This window comes from Arvicola amphibius, chromosome 10 (assembly GCF_903992535.2).
Source record: "Arvicola amphibius chromosome 10, mArvAmp1.2, whole genome shotgun sequence".
Taxonomy (NCBI): Eukaryota; Metazoa; Chordata; class Mammalia; order Rodentia; family Cricetidae; genus Arvicola; species Arvicola amphibius.
In genome coordinates, this window is record NC_052056.1 from 98,252,420 (window position 1) to 98,279,234 (window position 26,815).

Below are 26,815 nucleotides of genomic sequence, written 5' to 3' on the forward strand. Positions count from 1 at the left end.
GGACAGAGGGGCCCCAGAACTTAGGTAAGGGTGCTGGAAACGACACAGAGAAGACCAGCAGCTGCTGCGGTCTAACTGCTCCAGTGGCAGGAAGCAGCTGTCCCCATCAGCTAGCCTGGGCCTCATACTGCTGGGCCTGGCAGTGGACAGTGTCCCCAGGGCTCTGTGGCTCCCTGCATGGGCCTAGTGTCTCCAGCCCAGCTTTGCCTGCATTACTTACAGTTACTCCCCTCTCTGGTGCCAACTTCAATGCCCACAGTTTTCCTTCCTTCCCATCCCTGCTGGAACTCCTTACCATGTGAGGTTCCACACAGCAATGCCCAGATAGGCCCTGCCAGAAGCCCTCCTAGCAGGGCCAGGGAGATGTAAGCTCTGGCATGTAAAGAGCAGATGTCAGGCCTGCCCTATCATCCATTCAGGGACATGAGAAGTAAGGACACCCGAGGATGAGGAAAGAATTCAGGAAGTCCAGACGTATGTGCTCAGCATCTCACTGAGGGCTTGGACTTCATCCTTTCCATCGAAAGTTAAGCTAATCTCCTCCATCAGGACCACTGGTGACGCCTAACCACGCCTATAGTCTCCCCTTCCTTGCTGGACAGCCAACTCTCTCTCCAAAAACTTTAGGCAAGTTGGTACATCTCTGCCAATTCAAACCCAACCCTTCAAGTGACCGCAAACCCTCATACATCAATCTGCCTTCCCCTCTGACCTGTGACCATAATCCACCAGGAATGAAGAATTTTCCTTTTTTGGTGTTTTGAGACAGGGTTTCTCTGTGTAGTTCTGCCTGTCCTGAACTCACTCTGTAGACCAGGCTGGCCTTGACCTCACAGAGATCTGTCTGCCTCTGCCTCATGAGTCCTGGGATTAAAGGTGTGTGCCCCCATGCCCAGCTAAAAGAAGATATTTTTTTTTTCGAGACAGGGTTTCCCTGTAGTTTCTAGAGCCTGTCCTGGAACTAGCTCTTGTAGACCAGGCTGGCCTCGAACTCAGAGATCCACCTGCCTCTGCCTCCCGAGTGCTGGGATTAAAGGCGTGCGCCACCACCGCCCGGCTAAAAGAAGATATTTTAAGGAGACTTGTGGCCTTCCTGTTGACTATCAAACTGTTGAAACAATGGGCCCTCAGAAGTTGGAGTTCTTAGGGAGTGATAGATCAGGGATGGGCAGGGACCATGCCTCGATCGGAACTGTTTAGCTACACATAGCCCCGCCCTCTGTTTAAATGTAAACCTCGTGGCTGATGAGATGGCTCAGCCACTAAAATACCTACATGGCAAGCCCGAGGACCTGAGTTCAGATCCCCAGCACCTGGGTAAAAGCCAGCGCAAGAGCAGGGTATGGTGGAGCATGCCTTTAATCCCAGCACTCAGGAGGCAGACACAGAGGCAGAAGTAGGCTGATCTCTGCGTTTGAAGCCAGCCTGGTCTACACAGCAAGTTCCAGGCCAACGAGAGAGATGGGACAAGATGGAGGGGTTAGAGAGATGGCTCAGTGAATAAAGGTACTGGCCACTAAGGATGACCTGAGTTTAATCCCAGGACCCACATAGTAGGAGGAGAGAAATGTCTCTAGAGAACTCTCTTCTGGGGCTGGAGATATGGCTCAGTGGTTAAGAGCACTGGCTGTTCTTACAGAGGACCTGAGTTCAATTCCCAGCAAGCACAGGGTGACTCACAACCATCTATAGCAAGATCTGGCGCCCTCTTCTGGCCTGCAGGCATACATGTAGACTGAACACTGTGTACATAATAAAGAAATCTTTTTTAAAAAAAAGTAGAAAAGTGGAGCTGGAGAGATTGCTTGGGGGTTAAACGCCTGTGCTGCTCTTTCAGAGGACCAGAGCTCAGTCCCCAGCACCCACATCAGGCGGCTGATAATCTCCTGTAACTTCAGCTCCTGGGACATCTGACACCCCAGGGCGTCTGTCAACCTCTGCACTCACGTGCACATACCCACACAGATGGAAATGTATATATAATAAAAATAAAAAAATTAAAAGGTAGATGAGCCAGGTGTGGTGACACATGCTTTTACTCCCAGTACTCTAGAGGAAGAGGCAGGAGGATCTTTGTGAGTTTGGGGCCAGTATTGTGTGTTCCAGCACAGCCAAGACTACATGTTTTGAAAGACACTAATTTAAAAAAAAGGTAGAAAAGCAATGGGAGAAGGCAGCTGATGTGGATCTCGACCTGTCCCCACCACACACGTGTCCCCACACCTATATGTGCCCATGCTTTTAACCACTGAGCCATTTCTCTAGCCCTTCTAGATTTGCTCTTGAGATAGAATCTCACACCACATGCTAAAACTTAGAATTCTTCTGTCTTAGCTTCCTACGGCTGGTGGAACACAAGTATGCCACCACAACCAGTTTGAAACAATCGTCATTTACTGTCCCCAGGCCACTGGGTCAGTGCAATCGCTATTCTTGGTTGTTAACTTGACTGCATCTGGAACAAACTAAAATCTGAATAGCTTGGGTACATCAGTGAGGGATTTTTTTCTTAATTAAATCATTCAAAGTGGGAAGAGACACTTTTAATCCAGACCTTTTTTTTTTTTTTTTTTTTTTTTGAGGCAGGGTTTCTGTGTAGGCCCATATTCTATATAGTGTGGCAGCCAGGCGCTAAAGCCATAGGCCCCATCTGAAGTGGTCACATAGCCCTGCAGACAGGCTGTCTCTGCCTAACAAAGGATCAGGATATTGTTGCTCCTTTCTTTGTAATTTGGAGGATGCCTTATAGAGATGCTGATTCAAGCCTACGTGACAGCTAGCATACACAGCAGACGGGTAGATGTGGATGTGACAAAACGCCATTCACCTGGTTACCTAGGAGACAGGTCTGGTGTATCCCCCCCCACTCAGTTTATGTGTTGGTATAAAAGCTGTTTGGGTAATAAATGTGGGAAGATCTTCAGGAGGAAGAAGCCAGATATGCTCTTCCATGATGACCGTGTAAATTGTGTCTGGTTATTCCTTGCGCCTCCGTACCGGTCCAGTTAAGGAAAATAGTTATCTATGTTGGGGCTCACAGGCTCTAAGAGGTTTCTGTGTGTAGTTGTCCTGGAACTCACTCTGTAGACCATGCTGGCCTAGAAGGCAGAGATCTGCCTGCCTCTGCCTCCCAAGTGCTGGGATTAAAGATATACACCACCCCCTGATCCCCGGCCAGCCTGGATTCTTATAGAACCCAGAACCAGCAGCCCAGGGATGGCAACAACCCAACGGACTGGGCCCTCCCCCACTGATCACTAATTGAGAAAATGCCTTACAGCTGGATTTCACGGAGGCCTTTCCTCAAATGAGGCTCCTTCCTCTCTGATGACTCCAACTTGTGTCAAGCTGATACAAAGCCAGCCAAAAACATTCAAGTTTCATCTTTGGTCTCAGTTTACTGACGTGTCAAATGGATACTTAGCAGTATTGCTGAGAGACCCCGGGAGAGAACTTCATAGGGGAGAGGCCTGGAATAGTGCCCTGGATGCTCTGGATGTGTGGATCCTTCCCCAGCCTCTCTGCCCATTAAATTTAGAATCAGCTTCTCTTGTCTAGGAAGCCTCTTGCTGGCTGGGTCTCAGAGCCTTAAATCAGCAACATGTCTGTGTCCCCCGAGAGAGCCTCTTGGTGCCCATCTGCAGTCCAGGGAAGTGTCCAGGATTTCCTCTGTGGAAGAATGTTCCTAACGGGGGCTAATTACATTCCCTGCTGCAATGTTCTAGTAGCAACAGCAGCAGCAGCAGCAGCAGCAAGCAGCAGCTTCAGGAAGCCCATAAGCGAGGCATGTCTCATGACTGATATCTCAGCACTGAAGGAGCTGTGGAAGGAAGATTTTGAGTTCTGCTCCAGCCTGGGCTACAGAGCAGGATCTTGTCTCAAAAATCCAAGGGCTGGGATAAAGAGATGGCTCAGTTAGTAAAGTGTTTGTCATGGCCTCAGGGTTCATATTTTTTCAAAGTATTTGTTAAATGATAATATGTTCCCAATTCTTCATGATTTTAAAAGTAGAGGAGGCTAGGGGGTGTGACTCAGTGGTAGAGCACCTGCCCAGAATCTCCCAGTGAGGGACTGGTATGTGAATCAGTGGTAGAGCCCCTGCCTAGAATCCCCCAGTGAGGGGTTGGGGTGTGGCTTAGTAGTAAAGTACTTCCCTAGAATATGCAAAATCCTAGGTTTCTATCCCTAGGACCAGAGGCGGGGCCAGGCAGCCATGGTCAAGCAGCCTCTGCACTTGACACCTGAGACCTGTCGTGCCGCTAGCCTCCAGCACTCGGCAAACTCTGACTGACAAGCGGAAGCCCGGAGAGCAACTCTGGCCAGGGACTGAGACCTGCTTTTCAACAATTGGCTGAAAATAGCCCAGGCAGCTCACGAGGAAATGAATCCTCGTCATGATCATGGGGAGGGACAGTGGGACAGGAAGAGTTATTGACACTGGCAGCACGCAGAGGAGGTACCTCCAGGCCTCCTGACCTCAAAAGAATCCTGTGCACTGGTTTATCAGCCCTGGATCCCAAATGCCTGGGGGAAAACAACTAAGAAATCAGGGATGTAAGGGGGGCGGGTAGTGGTCTCCCAGGGGAGCCTCTAGGGATGACACGCAATGTGTGACAGGACAGGTGGTCTGGGGAAGGACTTGCCAGGTCTGGGAGACATTTGGTCCTACCTGACAACGTGTCTATCTTAACTCACCCCTTCCAGGCCTCAGGCTCCCTTTCTGTTTGAGTTTTTTTTTTAAATATTTATTTATTATGTATACAATATTCTGTCTGTGTGTCTACCTGCAGGCCAGAAGAGGGCATCAGATCTCATTTCAGATGGTTGTGAGCCACCATGTGGTTGCTGGGAATTGAACTCAGGACCTTTGGAAGAGCAGGCAATGCTCTTAACCGCTGAGCCATCTCTCCAGCCCCCTCTGTTTGAGTTTTTGACCTGCATGTCTATCTGTGCACCACATGTGTGCCTGGTGCTCTCAAAGGCCAGAAGAGGGCATCAGATCTCCTGGAACTGGAGTTATAGACAGTTGTAATGCTCTATGTGGGTGCTGGGTCCTCTGCAAGAGCAGCAAGTGCTCTTAACTGCTGAGCCATCTCTCTACACCGTTCTTTGATTGTCATGTGCATATGTGTATACATGTTCATATGTACAGGTGCATGTGTGTGTACATATGAATGTAGGGACCAGAGATCAACGATCAACTTCAGGGTCATTCCTCAGGCTTCATATGTATGTATGTATGTATGTATGTATGTATGTATGTATGTACATATGCATATATGTATATATATTAAGATTTTGTTATTCATGTATTTTATGTATCTGAGTGCTCTGTCTTCCTTCATACCAGAAGAAGGAATCTGATCCAATTATAGGTTGTTGTGAGCCACCCTGTGGCTGCTGGGAATTGAACTCAGGACCTCTGGAAGAGAGTCAGGTGCCCTTAACCACTGAACTCCAGCCCCATCCTCCCTTTAAGAAAAGAAAAAAAGGTTTGGTGGCGCACGCCTTTAATCCCAGCACTCGGGAGGCAGAGGCAGGCAGATCTCTGAGTTCGAGGCCAGCCTGGTCTACAAGAGCTAGTTCCAGGACAGGCTCTAGAAACTACAAGGAAACCCTGTCTCAAAAAACCAAAAAAAGGTTTGTTTTGCCAGATAGTAATGGTGCACACATTTAACGCCAGCACTCAGGAGGCAGAGGCAGGCTGATCTCTGAGTTTGAGGTCAGCATGGTCTACAGAGCAAATTACAGGACAGCCAGGCCTACAGAAAGAAACCCTGTCTCAGAAAATGAAAAAAAAGAGTTGTTTTTGCTTTTATTTCTTAGTTATGTGTATGTGAAGAGGGTATGTGGATGTGTGTACAGATGCCCTCAGCGGTCAGAGGCATCAGACTCTGCTTGGAGCTGCTAGAAACCAAATTCAGGTCCTCTACAAGAGCAGCGCACATCCTTAACTGCTGAGTCTCCAGCTCCTGTCTTGTTTGTGGAAAACAGGGTCTTTCACTGGCCAGGAACTCACTGATTTGGCTAGACAGGTTGACCAGTGAACCACAGGGGTCTGATTGTCTCTGCTTCCCCAGAGCTGAGATTACAAGCACAAGCCACCGTCCTGGGTTTTTCTGTGTGTGAGTTTAAAACACAGAATTCAGGACCAATAGAACTATCTCTCCAGCCTTCTTTTCTTTTCTTCATAGAAAATTAAAAGCGCGCGCGTGCGCACGCGTGTGCGTGTGTGTGTATGTGTGTGTGTGTCTGTCTGTCTGTCTGTCTGTCTCTTCTCTGTGTGTGTGTGCGTGCTCAACACACACACACACACACACACACACACACACACACACAGAGGCATGTATGTGCCATGGTGCACGTGTGGAAGTCAGAGGACAGCTGTGGGAGTCAGTTCTTGGTTTCCGTCCTGCTCAAGCAGTGTCTTGCTATCATTTCTTCAGTATTGCCTACTCCAGGCTACCTGGCCTGGAGTTTTAGTTAATCCTCCTGTCTATTGCTTCCCATCTTTCCACAGGAATGCTGGGATTAAAGATGTGTACCGCTGCATCCAGCTTTTTACATGGGTTGCAGAGTTGCCAGGCTTGTGTGGTAAGTGCTTTAACTGCCAGAGCCACTTCACTTCTGTTTTGAGACAGGGTCTCATTGTGTAGCCCAGGCTGTCTTCAAATTCAGGTCCTGTGATAGCTATTCTTGCTAGTCAACTTGACTGCGTCTGGAATTACCTAAAACCCAAATGATTGGGCATATCTGTGAGGGATTTTTTTTTTATTAAGTAAATCATTTGAAGTGGGAAGACCCACATTTTTCTCAGGGAGGGGTTCATGACAGGTTTTCTCTCTGTAGCCCTGACTATCCTGGAACTCAATCTGTAGACCATGCCGGTCTTGAACTCAGAGATCTTTCCTCTGCCTCCAGAGTCCTGGAATTAAAGGCATGTGCCATCATGGCCTGGCCTGGGAAGACCCACTTCTAATGCAGATCTTTGAGGTGGGAGGATCCACCTTTAATCTGAATCACACTTCTACTGGCAACCTATATAAAGGACATGTAAGCACCCCCCATTTTACACACACACACACACACACACACACACACACACACACACACTCTCTATAGGCTCTGTTCCTCTAATTCAGGTCCCCTTGCTGGAATGACAGGCTCTTTCATCTATGAATAGCTCCAAGGCCACGTCACAAGGGGAAACAGAGGTTCAGGTCTCAACATGTGGCTCTGGAAGCTGGAAGGCATCAACATTTAGACCGTAGAAGGCTGTGGAAGGGATTCCTGCCAAACTGGACCGTGCAGAGACTAGCACAGCACCCCGGAAGTCAGAGCCGAGTCGAAGAGTTCAGAGGAGTCTTGACTAGAGTCAGACTAGGAATAGTGGGCATTGGAGGAGCATTGTCTGTCATCCCTGCATTCAGGAAGCTGAAGAAGAACTCTGTCGAAAAGGACTGGGATTGGGGACATAGCCCAGTCAGTAGAGTGCTTGCCTACCATGCACAGGGTTCTGGGTTCTAGTCCCAGCACTGCATAGACCTAGGGTGGTGGCACACACCTGTAATCCCAGAGCTTGGGAGGTAGAGGCAGGGGGATCAGAAGTTCAAGGCTGTCTGAGGCTACATAGTGGATATGAGGCCAGGTAATCAACCTTGTGTGTGTGTAGGAAAGATCAGGCTGGGAAAATCGTCTGCCAACCTACCAATCACCCATAGATGAAATATACTACGCTAGAACTCTCTAGATCTTTGACCCCTTGCAGAGTGATCAGCCCTGGTGGCTTCCTGTGTCACCTAGGTGAGGGGACTGTACCTCTCTGACAGGTACCCACTCCAGCTACACTGCTGAGATACCCAGGGCGAGGAATGTGGTCTCATAATGGTGACCACCTCTGGTCCACCTCCTCTGTGACTCACAAGAGTTGGGCCACAGGTCCTGGTGGAAATGAACTTGGACACTTTGACCTCAGCCACTAAGAAGGTGGTGGCCCTGAATAAGTGGCTTTGTCACTAAGATACTGAAACAGGGCTGGGGGTATTGCTCCACTGTAGAGTGCGTGCCTGACAAGCAATGGAGCTCTGGGAGCCATTTCAGCACCACGCAAGTCAGACATGATGGGTGGCTCACACCCATACTTCCAGCTCTCAAAAGAAGAGGCAGGAGGGTCAGGGGTTCAAGACCCTCCTCAGCTGCACAGAAGTTCCAGCCGGCCCCACAACAGACCAAAGTAACGACTGTACCGAAGTCCAACTTGGTAAACTAATCAGTTTTTCGTGGCAGTACTAACAAAATGTGTGTGTGTGTGTGTGTGTGTGTGTGTGTGTGTGTGGCGGGGGAGGGGTTTACTTATGGAGCAGGGATGCAACCAAAAGTGGTTGCATCATGGAAAAGTTCGCCCCAAACAAAGGAGACAATGCAGGAAAGCTGCAACCTTGGCGCTCTCTGCAAGATGCACAGGCTACTTGACAGCGTGAGAATCTGTCCCCGCTGTAGGGCAGCTGGTCATGTCACCTCACCCAGCAGTTATTTATTCCTTTTATAGAACTGGGGAGGGGTCTTCGAGATCCTTCCAAGTTTCACCTTCCTGGACACAGTGGCCCTTTGTTTACCTCCATGAGTCTCCTGGAGGGAATGTCTTAATGCCCAGGAAGCTGCCATACAATGGGTGCGGTAGCTCCCACTCAGCAGGCTGAGGCAGGAGGATTACCTGGAATCATAGGACAATCGCAGTGATTGTCATCTTAAAGTGGAGGACAAGGGCACAGAGGTGGGGACTACATGCCCAAGGCCATACAGCTGGACAAAGGCCAAGGTACTTTTGAAAACTAAGCTCTCCCCACCCCCTTCAAGCCCGCCATGCTCCCGTTTATCTCCCATATAGCACTAAGACCCTGTCTGCTGGCAGCCGTAGCCGGTCTGCCTTCCTTACCCCAGAAGCCATCATAGATTCCTGTAGCTCTCCTCCTAGCCTCAGCAAATGCCAGGGATGGGAGCTCACAACCCCTACCCTCCTGGGAGGGAACTGGACTCAGAGTTCATCCCTGAGGGCACGGCTGTGGCTAGACAAGTGGGTTGTATCGCCCACAGTCTCCATCTGTCCATTCATTGATTCCACCCTTACAAAGATGAAGAGGGCAATCCTGGCTAAGCATCCATCATCCGAGCAGGAGGCATGAACTTCCGTCTGCCATGACATCTGTCTCACAGGGCCTAGGCAGCAGACACTGCCCTATTTGCACTGAGAGGGCCATGCTCCAATGTCTAAGTGGAAACCACAGAATATCCTCTGGCCTCTCCAAGGATCTAGTCTCTCTTTTCAGGGAGAGTCTAGGCTTCTGGGAAAGGGGTGTTTAGGGTCACCAATGTCAGTAGAACCGCTACCCTTTTCCATCAGGCTGGTGCTAGCCCACTCCTGTCTGTAGCTTTATTACTTAATGACCTCTGATGCTAGCATCCCTTTTTCTAGCTTTGCCAGGGCCATCTCTTGCTCTCTGTAGGTGGTTTGGAGAGCATTTGATCCTCCCAGGATGCCCAGCCTCCCTATGGAGGTAGATTTCCCTCCCACTAGCACCAGCCCAGGACAGCTGGAATGAAGGGCGTGCCCTGCTTTAGCCTTGGGCACTGGTGGTGGTTACAGGACCCTTCCCAGGGCAACAAGGGACAGATTACCAGGGTGTAACCCACATCACCTATACCATAAAAGCCATCATAAAAAGGAGCATTTATCTGGGCAAGCCAAGCCATGGCCACCGGTCTCCACAACCACTCAGCAACTGAACCCATGTGGCATGGGTTGGGTGGGGCATCCAATCACCAGCATCCCAGCACTTAGGAGGTAAAGATGGGAATACCAAGTTTAAGGCCACATAGCTCAGGTTGTTAAACTCACGACCCCTCTGCCTCAGCCTCCCAGGTGTTATTACAGGTGCGCACCACCACAGCCAGCTGTGACTCCGTGTTTGTGTGTGTGTACACATGCGCGCGCACTATCATGTTGAGGCCAGAAGGAAAGCTCAGGTATTGTATCTGAGGTGCTACCCAACTTGTTTCTTCTGACAGGGTCTCTCGCTGGCTTGTCAAGTAAGCCCCAGGGCCTCATCTATCTCCCTCTCTCAGAATAACACAACATGCACACCAGCACACTTGTTGTAGTTGGGTTTTTTTTTTTTTGCCCAATATTTATTTTTTTTTTAATGTGAACGGTGTTTTGCCTTCATGTATGTCTGTGTACTACATGTGTGCCTGATACCCTCGAAGGCCAGAAAAGGGTTTGTGATCCTCTGGAACTGGAATTACAGGCAGCTAAGAGCTGCCATGTAAGAACTGGAAACTGAAGCCAAGTCCTTTGCAAAAATAGCAAATGCTCTTAACCATTGAGTCATCACTCCAAGCCGGGCGGTGGTGGCGCACGCCTTTAATCCCAGCACTCGGGAGGCAGAGGCAGGCGGATCTCTGTGAGTTCGAGGCCAGCCTGGTCTACAAGAGCTAGTTCCAGGACAGGCTCTAAAGCTGCAGAGAAACCCTGTCTCGAAAAACCAAAAAAAAAAAAAAAAAAAAAAGAAAAAAGAGTCATCACTCCAACACCCCACCTTTTTATTTGGGTTTTGGGGTCAAGCTCAAGTCCTCATGTTTGCCCTGCCCATTTTTCTGGATTTTTATTTTTGAAACAGGATCTCCATATGTAGCCCTGGCTCTCTGTATAGACTAAGTTTAGCTTTGAACTCACCTCTGCCTCTGCCTTCCCAATGCTGGGGTTAAAGGTGCGAGTCACCACGCCTGGCTTTTCTAGATCTTTTGCTTTGAAGGAACTAAGAAGAATAAATTATCCTAACAAAATCTCCACGAGAACAGAGTCGTGGAGTCAGGTAAATGGCAGCAAAACCATCCGACCTCTGGGAGAGTCCTTCAGAGAGGACCAACTGAGACAGGTCCAGCTGTGCATGGGGTCGTCATCCTCCTCATCTTAGGGGATAGATCTGAAAGTACCTTCGCCAGATGGGCGTTGTACAGATGCTGCTGTAGGCAGATTTGGATGGCTCCCTCTAGTGGTCAGTGCCAGAAGGACATTTAGGAGCAAGAATAGACGCGAGGTCAGCTGTCAGAGGTCATGGGGTCTGCAGCAGCATACTGGGCTACAGTGTGGAACTGACAACACAGAAAGCCAAGGACCTCCAGGTACTTGCTGCCGTTGCCCCAACATACGTCCAGAGTGCCTCACGATTCACACCAAAAAGTCCTGAGAAGGCTTGGTGAGTGGGTTTGAGAGCCTTGGTCACTGTTGCTAGAGCGGAGGCATGACTCCTGTTCATCCGGTTCTCGGCCCTGGGCATCACTTAGGTCTGAAAGAAGGATGTTAAAATGCATTCTGGGCATTGCCTTCCATCCAAGGGTCGCAGGACCACCACCCTCCGACTCTGTCCTTCCTTTGGGGCAGGAAGAGGGAGGATGGCTCCCATCTAAGGATATCTTGGTACTCCTAGCATTGGGCTGGAGTACAGAAGGCTCCGTGTGGGGCAGTGCTTTTGTACCTCATCAAGGCCTATAAAGGAGAGCCATATATCAGCGTATTACCACATTGGAGAGAAATAGCTTTTTATCCATTACTTCCAGAGAGAGAGAGAGAGAGACAGAGAGAGAGAGAGAGAGGAGAGAGAGAGAAATGAAGGCAGGCATTCTGTTGCATGCTTGGGATCCCAGCACTTACTCAGGAGGTGGAGGCAGGAGGATCAAGAGCTCCAAGACAATGTCAGTGAGATGGTTTAGTGGATAAAGGTATCTGCTTCCATGCCAGACGACCTGAGTTTGATCTCTGGAGCCCATATGATGTAAATAAAGAACTGACTCCCCAAAGTTGCCCTCTGACTTCCACACGTGCGAGGTAGCATGCGCACAACAGTCCACATACGTATATCTACACATATAAATAAGTAAAAAAACAAATGAAAGTTTTACAAGCATCCCAGGCCAGTCTGAGCTACATAGTTATGACCCTATGCTATCTGTCAGATAAGTCAAAAGGTGAGGGTATGGGTCAGAAGAGTTCGCTAGGTACCCCTTCCTTCTTTGTGGGGTGCATCTGCCCTGCAGACTGTGGTATAACGGATCCACTTCCCAGTGCTCAGCTCCTTTCGCCTCCTTGACCTGGACTTGGTGTTACCTCCAGAACATGGTCAACACTAGCTGGCCTCCACTCCCTCTGCCAAGGCCCCGGGAGGATCCAGCAGCCACGACCCCAGGATCATAGTAGGTAGCACAGACAACAGTAGGTGGCATAGAGACATGGTGGCCCGACTGAAAGGCCTGCGAAACATGGATCACAGACACCCCGGGTGTGTACCACGCTCGCCTATCATTCCCCACCTTGGGAAGGGCGCACTGACTCCGCCCCGGGTGTGCTGGAGGCGGACAGGGCCAAGGATTCAGCATTGAGACTACAGCACGTGGAAGGATCTAGGTGGAGTCAGCGACTAGGGAGGCAAGGGGCGTGGCCAACAGGGGCGTGGTGCCAACGCTCGGCTGGAGGGGGCGTGGTTTTAGAGTGTGAAGAGACGAGAGCAACAAGGGGCGTGATCGGATAGGGGGCGTGGCCACATGGGGGCGGGACGGTGACGCACTTTGACGCGCGATCCCGGAAGCGGTGTCAGTACTGGGGAGCCGGCGGCGGGCGGCGGGCGGCGGGGACTTGTTGTTCTTCGCCGAGTCGGAGCTTGGAGTCCTGAGCGCGCAGGCGGAGGCGGCGACTACGCGGAGAGAGAGCAGAAGCGCGCGTGGAGAGTGCGTGTCTACGGGGAGCCGCCGCGCCCGGCCCCGCGCGCGACCCGGGTGAGTGAGGGGCTTCGGGACGGGGTAGGGGGACCCCGAGATCGCGCACCTGAAGGCGGCGTTCCGCGGAGGCCGCGAGGCCCAGCTTGGGCCTCGAGCACGTGCCACGCAGGACCTGGCTAAGGGCCCACGCGGGACCCGCCACGTGTAGGAGAGCAGCTCCCGGGAGCCGTGCTCACCTGGCCACTTATATCAGGGTAGGTTCCCCCCGCCCCCCGCCAGCCGCGACCCGGCAGGGGCCTGGATAACTGGTGTCCCTTTATAATCAATCAGCTGACCGGCCAGCGGTGCCGGATGTGGAAGCTGTGGGTGGGGAGCGAGGCAGGTGACCGTCTTGGCCAGCCTATCGCTTCCGCCACTTTCTTCAGGTGTGGTCAGGGGCCAAGGTCTCTTCCAACTCTGAAGTGTGAGGCCCCCTTGTCTGGTGAGCGGATAGGTGTGTTAAGAGTGTGCAACGAGAAATCGGAAGCAAAATCTAGCAGACCACAGGTGGAGAAAGCCTCGTGGGTCCTAGGTGCCTGGCTTAGCTCCCTTTGCCGGAGAGACTCTTCTGGCGTTCTTAGACCCAGAGATGGCAGCCACTCCAGCCTCCCAGAGCTTGCCCTGTTCACAGGCGGTTGATGTTTGGGAGGCCAGGCTGCTGCTGCTCTTGTTTCTCTTGTGAAGTTTTGCTGTGCCCTGCTTTTCACACAGCTCTATAGCCAGCACAGATGCACTTTAATAATTCACCCGCCAACGGACCGACAGGCACTTAGCTTTTTCTTGCCTGGTGCCCTCAGTCCCAAAAAGCCAGTTTATGCCACAGCTGGTAGTTAATTCAAAGCGTCGCTTTCTGTGGAGTTACCAGAAACAGCTCTGGGACCCCAGGGTTGGCGCTGCTGAGGTCTTACTATGACAGCCACGTTTCGAAAGGCATCTGGTGGCTTGCACGTGGGTACTCAGTAAGGCATTTATTTTCAAGCCTGGTGTTTCTAGGGCCAGGGAGTTTTTGTTGTTGTTGTTGTTGTTGTTTTTTGAGGCATTGATCTAAAGCTGTTATATTATGGTGGCGACATACCTGTAATGCCCGCTCGTGCCCACTCGGGAGTCTGAGGCAGGAAGATACTGAGCTTGAAGTCAGTTTGAGTTTGATACTGAGTTTGAACATAGCTAATTCAAGACCAGCCTTGGTTACATGGTGAGACTCTGTCACTAAAAAACAAACTCAAACAAAAAGATATGGATTTAGGCCTGTGGATGGAGCAAGGAAAGCTGTAGATAGGCAGGCCATACCTACAGCCTGGACAACCTGTACGACAAAAGCTTCCTCGCTCCCCAGATAAATCAACTGGAGAAATGTCATGAGTTTGACCTTGGTAAAGAAAGTAAGTCGGTTATAACTTAAAACTAAACTTCTTGTGATTCTAAAATAAAACATTTTTTAGAGTCAAAAACCAAGCCAGGCTTCTCTGGAGTACATTCCCCTCTTGTTCTTGAACTGAGCTGGGCTTGCAGGGCCGGGTTCCAAGTTCAGGGCTGTGTACTTTCCAGGTAGTTGCTAAAAATGGGAATTGGACAGAGGGTCCTAGGAAGCCATGTTTCCCCCAGAGTTGGCTCTTTCTGTGTCCCAGCCCTTCCTCTAGCCCCTTCAAGGCTTCTTGTGAGACCTTCCTGGTCACTCTATCTCAGGGACCCTCAGTTTTCAGTCCCGGCTCTGCCAGCCCCAGGGTTTGTTTACCGTCTCTGGCAATTCTTGATCACAGTCTAGACCAAGAAGTTGTGTCTGTTTCTGCCCTGGCTGTTCTGAGTCTAAAGGTTTCTTGGAGTGAACTTTCTGGATCTCGGGTCTAGTTAGTCCACACGGGAAATGGAAATCAGGCCAGCTGGGAGAATTCTCTGTGTGGCCGATCTCGGGAGCTATAAACAGTGACTCATTCTCCCGCCCCACCCTCCCTGTCCCCCGCTCCACTCCGGGAAGATGCCTGGTCGCTCATATTTACTTTTGCTTTTTATAAGTCACACATGCGTTATAGTTCCTCTTAACTGCAGTTTCAGGAAACTGAAAGTGTTATCTGAAAATCTGTAGAATTTCACAGGGGTAGACCTGGGCCTGGTGATCATGCACTGCCTGGTATAGGGGAGGATCCTGAAGCCTACATTGTTTGCCTGATGGCATGGCCTGAGGTCAGAGGTCAGGGTTAGAGGCTAGGGGCTGTCATGTCTGGTGACACACCTGCTGGTTCTTCCATGAGACCATCTGGTATGGTGGGGCAAGGGCACACACTTTCTCCAAGGCTTCTTTCCCTGTCTGAATCCCCCCTCTGCCTATAAAACAGAACTTTTTTAGTATCTTGATACCCTGAGGGAGCTGGTGTCAGTAACACAAGTTTTCTGCTTGACAGGGAGGGGCTCATTGGACAACAAAGCTACTGGAAGAAAATTCTAGAACCAGGTCTAGTTCTGACACCCCAAAGAGCAATTAGGAGGACTTTCTGGAAGAAGCAGAAATTGAGGGTGGCGTAGAGACCCTGTGTCCTCCACATCAGGAGCCCTCACCAGCCAGAGCAGGAAGCCCAGAGCAGGAAGCTGAGAAAGGAACTCCACGACTGGGGATCTTTTGTACCAAGGAGAGACACTGAACCGTACTTGGGGCTGAGGTTAAGAGCTGGTTCTGTGATTTCAGCACTTAGGAGGTAGAGGCAGGAGAAGGTCAGTTCCATGCTAGCCTGGGCTATGTGGACCCTGTCTTAAGCAAACAGGTCTGGAGAGAGAACTCAGCCAGTAAAGTGCTTGCTTGAGCTCACATAAAGATGTTAGGTGTGGCCACACACTCTAATCCTAGTGCTGGGGAAGTAGAGACAGGAGGATCACTGAGCCTCTCTGGCTGGTCCACTGGCCTAGCCTTAGTGGTTAGTTCCAGGCCACTGAGAGACCCTGGTTTGAAAAAGTGAGGTGTGGCCAGTGAGATGACTCGGGGTAAAGGTGCTTGATATCAAGTCCAATGACCTGAGTTCAGTTCCCCAAGACCCACATCATGGAAGGAGAGAACAGACTCCCACAAATTATCCTCTGACCTTCACATATAATTTGGCAAGTATATATACACATATACATACAGATGTGCATGCGCGCGTGCACGCGCGCGCGCGCACACATACACACACACACACACACACACGCACACACACACACTTCTTATGTAAACCAGGCTAGCTTCACACTCCTGGATCCCAAATGCTAGGATTAAAGGTGTGAATCACCACACCCAGCAAATAAACGTAATTTCTAAGTTTAAAAAGAAAAACAACAGATAAACAATCTGACGAATGACAGTACACACATACACACATATGCAAATCTGGGCTTAGCTGTTCCCACCAGACATCCCCAGTGAAACAAGGAGCTTAGAAGGTGGCTGAAACCCGAGGACCACCAGGGACAGTATGGGAACCCTAACAAGGACCTGGTGGCAGAGAGGACTGCTCAGCCAGTCAGGGAGGGGAGGTCTGGGTGAGGGGCAGAGGGAGGGCAGCCACAGCTGAGGGGGCTATGCCATGCAGCCTGCCGTCAGCCTGGAAGCTGCTTGAGTCACCTCTGGATGTAGCTGGGATGACACAGCTTCCTGAGATTGCAAATGCAAGGTGACCAGACGTCCTCTAGGCCAGGCAGACAGTTGTGGCTTATGGGAGGGCGGCCAGCCAGAGCTGGGCGGAGGTGCCCCGCCATGCACTGTGGGAGGACGGCACAGTAAAAACTTAGTGGTCTGTAGTTGGAGGAGGCTCATTTGACCGGCTGTGGTGTGGTTCATCAGCATGTGCCCACTGTGTGCTGGCAGGTGATGCGTCAGCCCTATGTGCCCTTGGGGTCCTGGAAAGGGTACTTGACTCTGGGTACTTGTCAAAGGCTCCGAAGCAGAGGTGGCCACATCCTTAGTGGCTTTAGGTTCTGTGGCTTGCAGCTGTTAGAGGTTTGGGTTTGGTGGCCGGGGTTTGAACCTATTCCCTTGGACAGAATGGGTCTCCCATCCTCCTCCTCATCCACCCTGCTCCCTGCTCCTTGCTCCCTGCTCCCTTTCCCCATTTTGATAGACTGGGGACCTGAAGAGCACATATTCTTGTCAGCTGGACTGGGCAGTAGGAGCCAGGGTCAGGGAGCTGCAGTTGGTAACACCTTGTGGAACAGGGGGCATCATCTAGAACCCTCAACTGCAGCAGAGAGTGAGGTGAATGATCCAGGCTCCACATTACCTTGAACAAGATGGAGACCCTGTGAGACTGTGGGACTTTCTTTTCTGATCCACCATAGGCCTGGTAGCAAGGCCCCCATGGCTTCCTGTCTATTTTTCCATTGGACCTGGACATGGTCCTTCGAGCTGTGTGCTGTGTCCTTCATGCAGGGAGGGAGGTCTGAGGCTGGGCTGAGGGACAGCTAATGGGGGTGAGAAGTGGGTTGGGAGGTGTTATGCTAGCTTGCTCACTCTCTGAGGATAGTTTACTAGACTGCAGTCTACCTGGACTGCCTGCTATCCCTGGGTGCCCAGGCTGGATTCCCACGCTCTGCAATATGCCTCCCTGCTCTTTATGCATAGGGTCTTCTCCCTCAGTCCATCTTGAAATGGAAGATCTGGCCACCCTGTACCCTGCTGGCTGGCTGTGTTTATCAGAAGATCTATGGCAGATCTTCTTGGCTAGATGTGCCTAGCTTGGATTGGTGACTTAGAACTGCCAGCCAGGACCCCTGTCTTGATGGCCTTTTCAAATTGCAAAAGGCAACAGGAATGATGGGAGGGGGTCAGCTGCTTCTCTGGGGGTTCCTGTGCCTCAGCCTGTTGTCCTGTGTAGTTTGACTGTGGCTACCTAATCTCTAACCCCTGGCTCAGCAGGGAGGCCTTGAGGCTCCCCTGAGAGTTCATGGCTTACAGAAGCCATTAAGAGTAGTTTGTTTTTTGTGGGTGGTGGTGGCAAGTCTTTAATCCCAGTACTCTGGGAGGCAGAGGCAGAGGCAGAGGCAGAGGCAGAGGGATCTCTGTGAGCTCCAGGCCAGCCTGGTCTACAGAGCGAGTTCCAATACACAGTCAGAGCTACACGATGAAACCCTGTCTTGAAAAACCAAGAAAAAAAAAAGATTTGTTTTTGTTTAGAGACAGGACCTCAAGTAGCCCAGTCAGGCCAAGGATGACCTTGAACTCCTAATCATCCTGCCTTTCCCTCCCCTGTGCTGTAATAACAGGTGTGGCTGCTTTATTATTATTATTACAACAGGATCGTCCCCATATAGTCCAGGCTGGCTTTGAAATTACACCGAGCCTCTTGCCTTTGAGTTCTAAAGTGCTGTGATGGCCACCACGTGACTCGATGTTTTGAAATCATATTTGTCTTACAAACTTCTATCACGAATGCAGGGCTCTCTGCTGCCCAGGCAAGGCTCAGGGGTGGTCCAAGTCCTGGATTCTATCCCCAGCACCACAGGAAACCTCCAAGCAATACATTCCCCCTTGGGCCCCTTTACATTCCTTGATTTTTTTTTTTTTTTAATGATTCTGTGGATGGATGCATATACTAGGCACACAGTCTGTTACTGAGCTACAACTCCAGCCCTCTCTGCTTTTTATTTTGAGACAGGGTCTCACTAAGTTGTCCAGAGTGACCTTGAACACACTCTGTAGCCCAGGCCAGTCTTCAACTTGTGATCCTCCTACCTCAGCCTCCCAGGGTACTAAGATGAGAGGCCTGGCTTGATCTATGATGGATAGATTGGGATGATACCCATGTGCTTGATGTATTTGGGGCAGAGGCACCTTCCAGCACCATCCTAGCCACATGCTGAGTTGCTGAAGATCTCTGTTTCCTAGATTGTCCCCCATGATTGGCAGCAGGCAGAAGGGCACACCTCTGACCTAGGGTCAATGTGTGCCTCACCTTTCACCCGGACAGACTTCTACAGTGTTGGACATGCAGGATGAAGTTTGAGTTATCTTGACAGGGGTCCAGGTGTCCCTGCAGAGCAGGGGGTTCCAGAGGCAGAAACCTAGCTGGAGCAGGATAAGCTGGGGTGAACTTCGTAGCTCATTGTAAGTGGGGCTCCTCAGCCAGCATCACCGGCCATCACTGGTGCTGGTTCTCTCATCTTTTTTTCTGAGGAAGAGACCAGAGCATCGGGAGGGGTTGGCATTTGTCCATGGCCTCTTGGCTTCATGTTTCATCTTGAAGCCAGCTGAGGACTGAAGAAGGGTCCCTGAACTCAGACCCCAGCAGAAGCCCATGAGGTGGGTATACACGGAGAGAGCCAGGAAGGGGCCCTTCCTGCTGGCCGCGTGGACCCATCCAGTGGTCAGTTGATTCTCATGGTGTCACCTGGGGACAGGCCCCTGCCCTGTGCACATCCTGGCCACCTGGGTGTCACAGCGCCATCATCATGGGAGTGGAAAGACTCCTGTCCCAAGCTGAGCCCTGGCCTGTGGATCTCAGCCTCCGTGGTCTGAGTTGAGTCCCCCTTCTTCCCCAGCACCTTCCTTTTCCGCTGGCAGTGGCCCCTGGGGCCCGTGAGCATGCGGGTGGGAGGGGTGTCCTTGTGTGGGAATGTGAGCCGACTCTGTAAACAGCCCGTGACTCACCACATAGCTATGTCACTGACGCTGGGGTTACAAGTTGGAAGAGATGCCCAACCCCTCCTCCCTCTTTACGGAAAACTTTCTCAGGGCTCCTGGGGCTCCTAGGCGCCTGGTTCCTGCGAGTTCTTGATGGAGTGGCGGAAACCCGTGACTTCCCTAGTGCCACTGTAACCCAGCTGGAGCTGGAGGTGATCTGTGATTACAGAGTTTGCCCACGTCCCCATGTGGTCTCTTATCTCCATTAGATCACCCCACCAGCTCAGGTCCCAGCTCAGGTCCCAGATGGGTACTGTGTCAGGATGCATGCTGGTTTACCTGAGCCTCCTCTAGGATGGCTCTGTCCCTGTCCTGCTCTGCCTACTGCCATTGCCTCTGAGAGTGACCAGTGATGTCACCAGGGTGCTGGGTGTCTATTGCCAGAGTCAATATCTTGCCTCTCACTGATGACTTTTTTTGACAGTGAGGGTGGTGGGCACTGGAGACAGGACCCCATCAGAGGTGGGATCATAGGGTAGAGAAATGGGGCCTGAGGGCCCAGGTCTGTGGGGGAGGGGCAGTGGAGGTCACCCACTGTCTTGTTCATGCCTGTCCTCCACACTCTCCTTTGTGCAATTTCCCTGACGTCCCTTGTTCTGTGCCTATCATTGTCACAGTTTGAAATTCAAGAGATGGATGTGCATCCCACCAAAGGCCATCCCCATCCCTCTTGCCCCTTCCCCAGTTGTCGGGGAATGAATGGGTTTGTTTAGTGCCTGAGAACCTCGTGTTGTCTTTCTGCACAGGCTTGACCCACAAGTCCCGAATGCTTTTGGGCTTCTCCGTTGCCATGGAGACCATGGGGGGTTGGCTACATCCCAAGGTCGCCATGGCAACTATCAGAGGGGAATCATGCTTGGGATGCTTTGGCTGGCTTTTTCATGAATGATGAGGGTGTGTGACACAATGCAGACTGGAGAATGAGAAGGGCGGGCCAGGGGGCTGGCGGGCCGGCCACAGGGACAGTTCTTCGCCAGACAGCCTAGTGGGTCTGTCAGGTGGCCGTGGTTCTCTGCCTGTGCCTCTGGCTGGATCCTCTGAACCTGCTACCCACCAGTAGCCACCCCACCCCACCCATAGGGGCCTTGGGGTCACTCTGAGGGGCTGGGGTGGCTTGGGAGGAGTGGTGATGTCACAGCTGCAGTGTCCTTCACGGCGGTAGGTGTCCCATGGGTTGCTGGAGGGCAGGGCTAGGGAGGAGTGGCAGGTATTCAATACCCCATCTGTCTTTAGGAGTGAGTGAGATTTCAGGAAAGGGCCTTTCTTCTCCCTGGTGAGCCATCGTGGAGCCCTTGCTAAGGGACACTGTCCCAAGGCCCTCTTTCCGAGCAGAGTACCGCGGCTCTGCAGCTGGCAGGTCCCTCTGGTCTTGAGGATGCAGTACCTGGTTTCCCTCGGCTGTAAATATCTTGTCTGAATTCGGGCTGTGGGGACCCAGAGCAGAAAGCAGCAATTGCTCATGACCAGCAGAAACTCTACAGTGCTGATGGCTTCAGCACAAGCTGGGTTGGGGAACAGGACGGCAGCCCCCATTGACCTAGGGGGCCTGTCTGCTCTGAGGGCTGATGCTGGAGCATGAGGCGTGGTTGGGTCTCATGTCTGCCTGCTAGGCAGATGCAGACTGGCCGGGATGGCCCTGCCAGATTGCTTAAGGCAGTGGTTCTCAGCCTGTGGGACACGACCCCTTAGGGAATCAAACGACTCTTTCACAGGGGTTGTCTAAGGCCCTCAGAAAACATAGATATTTACATTATGATTCACAGCAGTAGCAAAACTAGTTACAAAGTAGCATTGAAAATAGTTTTATGGTTGGGGGTCACCACAACATGAGAAACAGAATTAGAGTCACAGCATTAGAAAGGTTGAGAATCATTATTGTACACCCTTGTGAACTGGATGGGGGGAACATGTTACTTTGTAACTGAATTGGGCTTGTTCTGAAACATGTAGCTTTGCTGGCCAGACATACTAGGACAGGAACACACACAGATTTACATGTGCATCCCCTTTGTTTTAGAGCTGGGGTTCTCTTGTTACTGTCTCCAGTTGTTGAGAGTAGAACTGTTCCCAAGTATTGTTACTAAGAGGCAATGCCCATAGCTTGCTGGGTCCTGACCCACACTGTTTCTGTCTTTCCAGCGACAGTTTCCTGGTGGTTCCGTCCTGGTGACAGGGCCCGGGTTATGACGACTAATCCCAAGCCGAACAAGGCATTGAAGGTAAGGTGGGCTGGGCCAGCATGGGCTGTGACTGGCACTGTCCTGGCATGGCACAGGGAAGACTCACCCTGTCCTGGCAGCCCCACTTGTACAGCACTGCCCCTAAAATGAGGTCAGCTTTGTCCTCAGGAATTGGTGAAGGATCCCAGAAGGAGAGGTGGTACAGTGGCCCAGAAGAGCCTGGCCTTGTTGACCAGGAAGGTAGCTCACAGGTGGAGGGGTGGGTGGTAAGACAGATGCAGCATAGATCCTAGCCACCTGAAGCTACATCCACAGGCCCTGCATCTGCCCAAGCTCATCTCCCCCCCCCCCCCCCCCCCCCCCCGTGCCAGGTAGGCAGAGTGGTATCCTCAGGTAAGCTGGTGTCCCGTCTGCCGGCCCAGGCCCTTACTCCCTTCTGGCCCTTCTCAACCTTTGTCACCAAAGGTGCTTCTGAGTCAGCTTTCTTGCCTCGCAGGCTTCTGAGTGCTGTGTGCTGGACTCCCTCCCTTAAGTGAGCCCTGACTAGCCAGATTCAAGCTTTGCACCAGTGGGTAGATGTCAGGGAAGAGCAAGGCCACTGTATCATTCTGTCCTTTACCTAGAAGAGCATCTGAGGGGAAATAGCCCAATTCCTTGAGTATCTAGAAAGCTTAAGTTGACCCAAGACCTTACTTCCCAAGGGACCGGCTGTCAGGTCCTCCTGTTCAAAGAGGGGTCCCAGCAACAGCAGTGAGGTTGTTTGTGGTACCCTGCCATGGGCATAATCTTGGAGTCCCATGCTGCCACCTTGATGTAGAATGGGAACATTACACAATAGGAGATGCACTTCTGGCCCTTTGTTGTACCAGATCCCAGTCTTTGGTGACTGTGTCCAGCCCTGTGGACCCTGTCTCCCCCATGCTGACTCTTGCTTATACGGCTCCTTAGGTTAAGAAGGAGGCGGGCGAGAACGCCCCTGTACTTAGTGATGATGAGCTGGTGTCCATGTCGGTGCGGGAGCTGAACCAGCACCTGCGGGGGCTCACCAAAGAGGAGGTGACTCGGCTGAAGCAGCGGAGGCGCACACTCAAGAACCGCGGCTACGCAGCTAGCTGCCGTATCAAGCGTGTGACCCAGAAGGAGGAGCTGGAGCGGCAGCGTGTAGAGTTGCAACAGGAAGTAGAGAAGCTGGCCCGGGAGAACAGCAGCATGCGACTGGAGCTGGATGCCTTGCGCTCCAAGTACGAGGCCCTGCAGACCTTTGCACGCACCGTGGCCCGGGGGCCTGTCACACCAACCAAGGTGGCCACCACCAGTGTCATCACCATCGTCAAATCTGCAGAGCTCTCCTCCACCTCTGTGCCATTTTCAGCTGCCTCCTAGTGCCTGCCGGGGCCGGGCAGGGCGTGGGCAGTGGCACAGCCCTCACGCCTCTCCTGGGCTCCCTGGTACAGATTCCTCATGTCCACTTGCCCACTGTGGACCCTGTGGGGCTGAGGGCAAGGAGAGCAGGGACAGGTGGATGCAGGATAAAAGGGAGGCTCTCATGAGCCAGTGCTACAAGCAACCCCCACTCACATCTCTCCCTCCCCCAGGGGTGTGGTTTTAGTTGCCGACAGGAACCATATGGGCCACCGGCATGAACAACTCCAGGCCCCTGTGGGAGGGAGTGAGAACTCGTCTTCCACTTCTCTGGTGCCTGCCTGTCAGTGCCATCAGTGCCATCCCCTAAGGGCCTACAGCTGGGGTGGACACCATACTGTCACTTTCTGGGCTCTGGCCTTGTCCTTATTAAGGGGCGCTACCACCTGCTTTAGCCCTTAGAGCTGAGTCCATGCCCTGGGAAACAGTTCCCAGTATAGCCTTGGGCAGAGGCTACTTCATGTGTTCCTGTGTGTACACAGGCTGTCACCACAGTCTGTGTGAAGACAGGAAGCCACTGGGCCAGGTGGCCACACAGGAAAGCCTGTCCAGTATGTGTAGTGAGGGTTACACGGATGTCCTGGAATGTCCCCGGGGGTCTGTTAGTTAAGGTTGCCCATTGTGGTGCAGGGGCCATCTGTCCATAGAGCCAGCAAACAGCAGGGCCCGGGTTCTCTAGGGCTTAGCAGAGAGGAGAGGCTGGAGGGGGCCGGTGAAGCCTGAGAGGTGTTGAGGGATACAGAAATGGCTGTTAAGATGTGTCTTGTTGCTGGGGAAAAAACAAAACAAAATAGGAATGAGGTGAAGTCAGGGTGAAGTCCTGGCGGCCCAGGGGATGCGGAAGAGGCCTAAGAGGCATAGATAGTATGGAGGGACAAAGGGTGCATCTGTAGGGCCTCGTGGACACCCCCTGTGGGTGTCAACAGGAGCCCAGGACAGACTATATGTGCAGATACTCTGCAACTTTGGTGCCCAATTGTTATCTGCCTATTCCTCCTTCATAGCGTTCTGGGCCATTGGTCATCTTGTGCTTTCTTACTGAAGGGATTATGTCCTCCAGGCTCTGAGGAGTATGGTGGACAAGGAGTCAGGGGCAGGCTGAGCCAAAGCCAAGCACTTAGGAAGCACTGTTGGAACCATTGCCTTGGTAGGTAATCCATATTGGATATCAATAAGGACCATGGGATATTTAAAGAGAGAGAAGATATATATATATATAAAATTATATACACATTTTATCGTACAGATTTTTTTCATAACAATTTTCTTTCCCAGTTTGATACTGTAGATCTTTTATTAATGCAGAGTAGGTTGGACAGTGAGGTGGGGAACTGGCCATGGATGGAGGTCCAGAGTGCCAGCAGCCTCCTTCAGTCTTTCTGTGGTGGCGTTGGGCATGCTTGGGTCACTGGTGAAGCTTGTTCCAGCAGGTATCACACTGAAGGCGTGGTCTCCAGGGTAGTCTCCAATGGTAGGCAGGTGACCCCTGGCTGTGGGTTGCTGCCCACTGCAGGCCTGTGGTGGTCTCCATGGAGGAGACTCCATACTGTTGGCCTGCAGGCTGGATGGGGCCTTCAATGCCACCTGGAGCGCCTGTGCAGGGTACCTGCCTGAAGGGGGCTGGGAAGGGTGTGAGCGTGCCCCGTAGCTCTTTGTCACTGAAATTTCATCATCACAATTTAATATATGGAGTTTTTATTTAAGATAAAAGTGAGTTTTCTGTCTTGTTCCTCTGACTTCTCAAAGCAAGCTTTACTTTTTCAAAAGGTGGCAGGGACACATGCTGACCACGCGGAGGCCTGGTGTCCCAGCCACCTACTCCTTGGCAGTTTCATTTCAATATTTATTTTTGTGCTTCCTCCCTCATGTTATAAATTATTGAGAAGAGATCACAGACTGTTGACCCCCTGTCTGTGCCCCGCCTCATGGCCACTACCTAATTTATTGCTGTACATGTCGCTGTGACTGCTTTTGTATCTTTGCAATAAAGAATTTCCTGTTTGAGATGCTTTCCGGTGTGTGGATGGTGATGTGGTTGGGAACCCCGTGTCCTGCCCTACAGCCTGGGCTGGCCCTTCCCTGAGGCCTAGCCTTCTACTCTGCACACTTGGGTGTTCTCCCCTGGTGGTCTTCTGAGCTACAGGGACTAAGTAGCACAAGGTGACACCTCCTACCTGCACTCCTGGCTCACCAGCACATATGTCTGAATGTCCAGGCTACTCTGGCAAGAAGCCTCTGATGTTGCAACTTGTACTTCATAGTTGGGAACCTCTGGGACCTGAGCCCCCCTTTCTCATGGGGTGGGCCATATCAGCTGCTTGGCCTCAGTCCCTGAGCAATGACAGGTGGGGTCTAGGATGGACATGCAGGGCACTGCAAGAGGGGCAGGGCCTAAGTAAGGCCCAGAGCAATGTTCCAGTTCGCTGAAGCTAATGAAATGCTCTCAGAAGTCTGATTAGAGCTTGGGATAGCTCAGTTGGCTTGGTGAAGTGCTTGCCTTGCAAGCATGAGAACCTGGGTTCAATCCCTTGAAACCACACAGAACAGCCAGGTGCATATTTGTAATCTCAGTGTTAGGGAGGCAGAGGCAAGTAGATCTCTGGGGCTCGTGGGCTGGCTGGCCTAGCCCGCTTGGTGATTTTTCAAGACAGAAACAGTCTCTAGCTAGGCCAGATTATTTCTCTACAGCTGACCCCTGAATCTTCTGGTCTTCCAGTCCCTGAGTGGTAACCAACCTCTGGGCAGAGACTATAAAAGGTCCATTCATGTGGCACACCCATACCAGGTCCGCTCCGGGGCTCTCAGCACAGTGTAAACCGCTTTGGATTTTACTTGGGCCACCTCAAACATGGGGACCAGAGGCCAGAACAGGTTCAAAAATGGCAAGAGCCCTTCATGGTGGTTCATGCCTATAAATCACTGTAGCTAGGAGGATGAGGTAGCGAGATCATTCCAAGTCCAGGGGTAGCCTTGGCTACATAAGAGTTTGAGGTTAGCCTTGGCTAGTGAGTTCCAGGCCAGCTTAACTTACAAAGTAAGACCCTGTCTCAAGGAGTGGGGGCTAGTGTGATGGCTTAGTAGAGTGCCTGCAGTGTAAATGTAAGACCTGAACAGATCCCCAACACCAACATAAAAAACTGTCGCATAGCCAGGCAGTAGTGGTGCACGCCTTTAATCCCAGCACTCAGGAGACAGAGACAGGTGAGTCTCTGTGAGTATGAGACCAGCCTGGTCTCCAAGAGCTAGTTCCAGGACAGCCAGAGCTGTTACACAGAGAGACCGTCTTGATAAACCAAACCCAAACAAAACACCTGTTACATGTGTGTAATCCCAGCAATTGTAGAGACAAAGACAGGCAGATCTTTGGTGCTTACTGGCTAGCAAGCCTAGCCAAAATGATGAAACTCTACATTCAGTGAGAGACCCTGTCCCAAAACCTAATGTGGAAAATAACCAAGGAAGACACCCAGAATTGACCCCTGACCTCCTTACAAATGCACACACACATGAAATAGCAGAAGGTTGTGCCAGGATCAGCACAGTTACTGCCTGGCAAGCTGTCCCTCCTTGGGCCCCATGGGCCACACTTGCAATTGGTCCTTTCACCAGAGGCGATGAGACCAAAGCCCCCCCCCCCCTACTCCAATGACTCTCCACTATTCTTTGAGCACCTTGGCCTGGTCAGATCCTTCTGAGTCAGTCTGCAGCCACATTCCACCAGAGCCCTGGGTGCCACATTAACCCTGGCCGAACTTTGCTT

At 51.6% G+C, this 26,815-nt stretch overlaps 1 protein-coding gene across 1 annotated transcript; it reads left to right on the top strand.

Annotated features, from left to right (window-relative positions):
- The first annotated feature begins 12,640 nt into the window (after positions 1–12,640).
- Mafk (MAF bZIP transcription factor K) lies at positions 12,641–25,059 on the top strand. Its single transcript, XM_038344922.2, has 3 exons — positions 12,641–12,828; positions 21,593–21,672; positions 22,582–25,059. Exons 2-3 carry the CDS (start codon positions 21,637–21,639, stop codon positions 23,014–23,016), a joined length of 471 nt encoding a protein of 156 aa, XP_038200850.1. The 5' UTR covers positions 12,641–12,828; positions 21,593–21,636; the 3' UTR covers positions 23,017–25,059.
- The last annotated feature ends 1,756 nt before the right edge of the window (positions 25,060–26,815 follow it).

Coding starts and splice junctions, on each gene's coding strand:
- Mafk (XM_038344922.2), top strand. CDS start 21,637: ATGACGACTAATCCCAAGCCGAACAAGGCATTGAAG. Junction 21,673..22,581: donor AGCCGAACAAGGCATTGAAG/GTAAGGTGGGCT, acceptor ACGGCTCCTTAG/GTTAAGAAGGAGGCGGGCGA.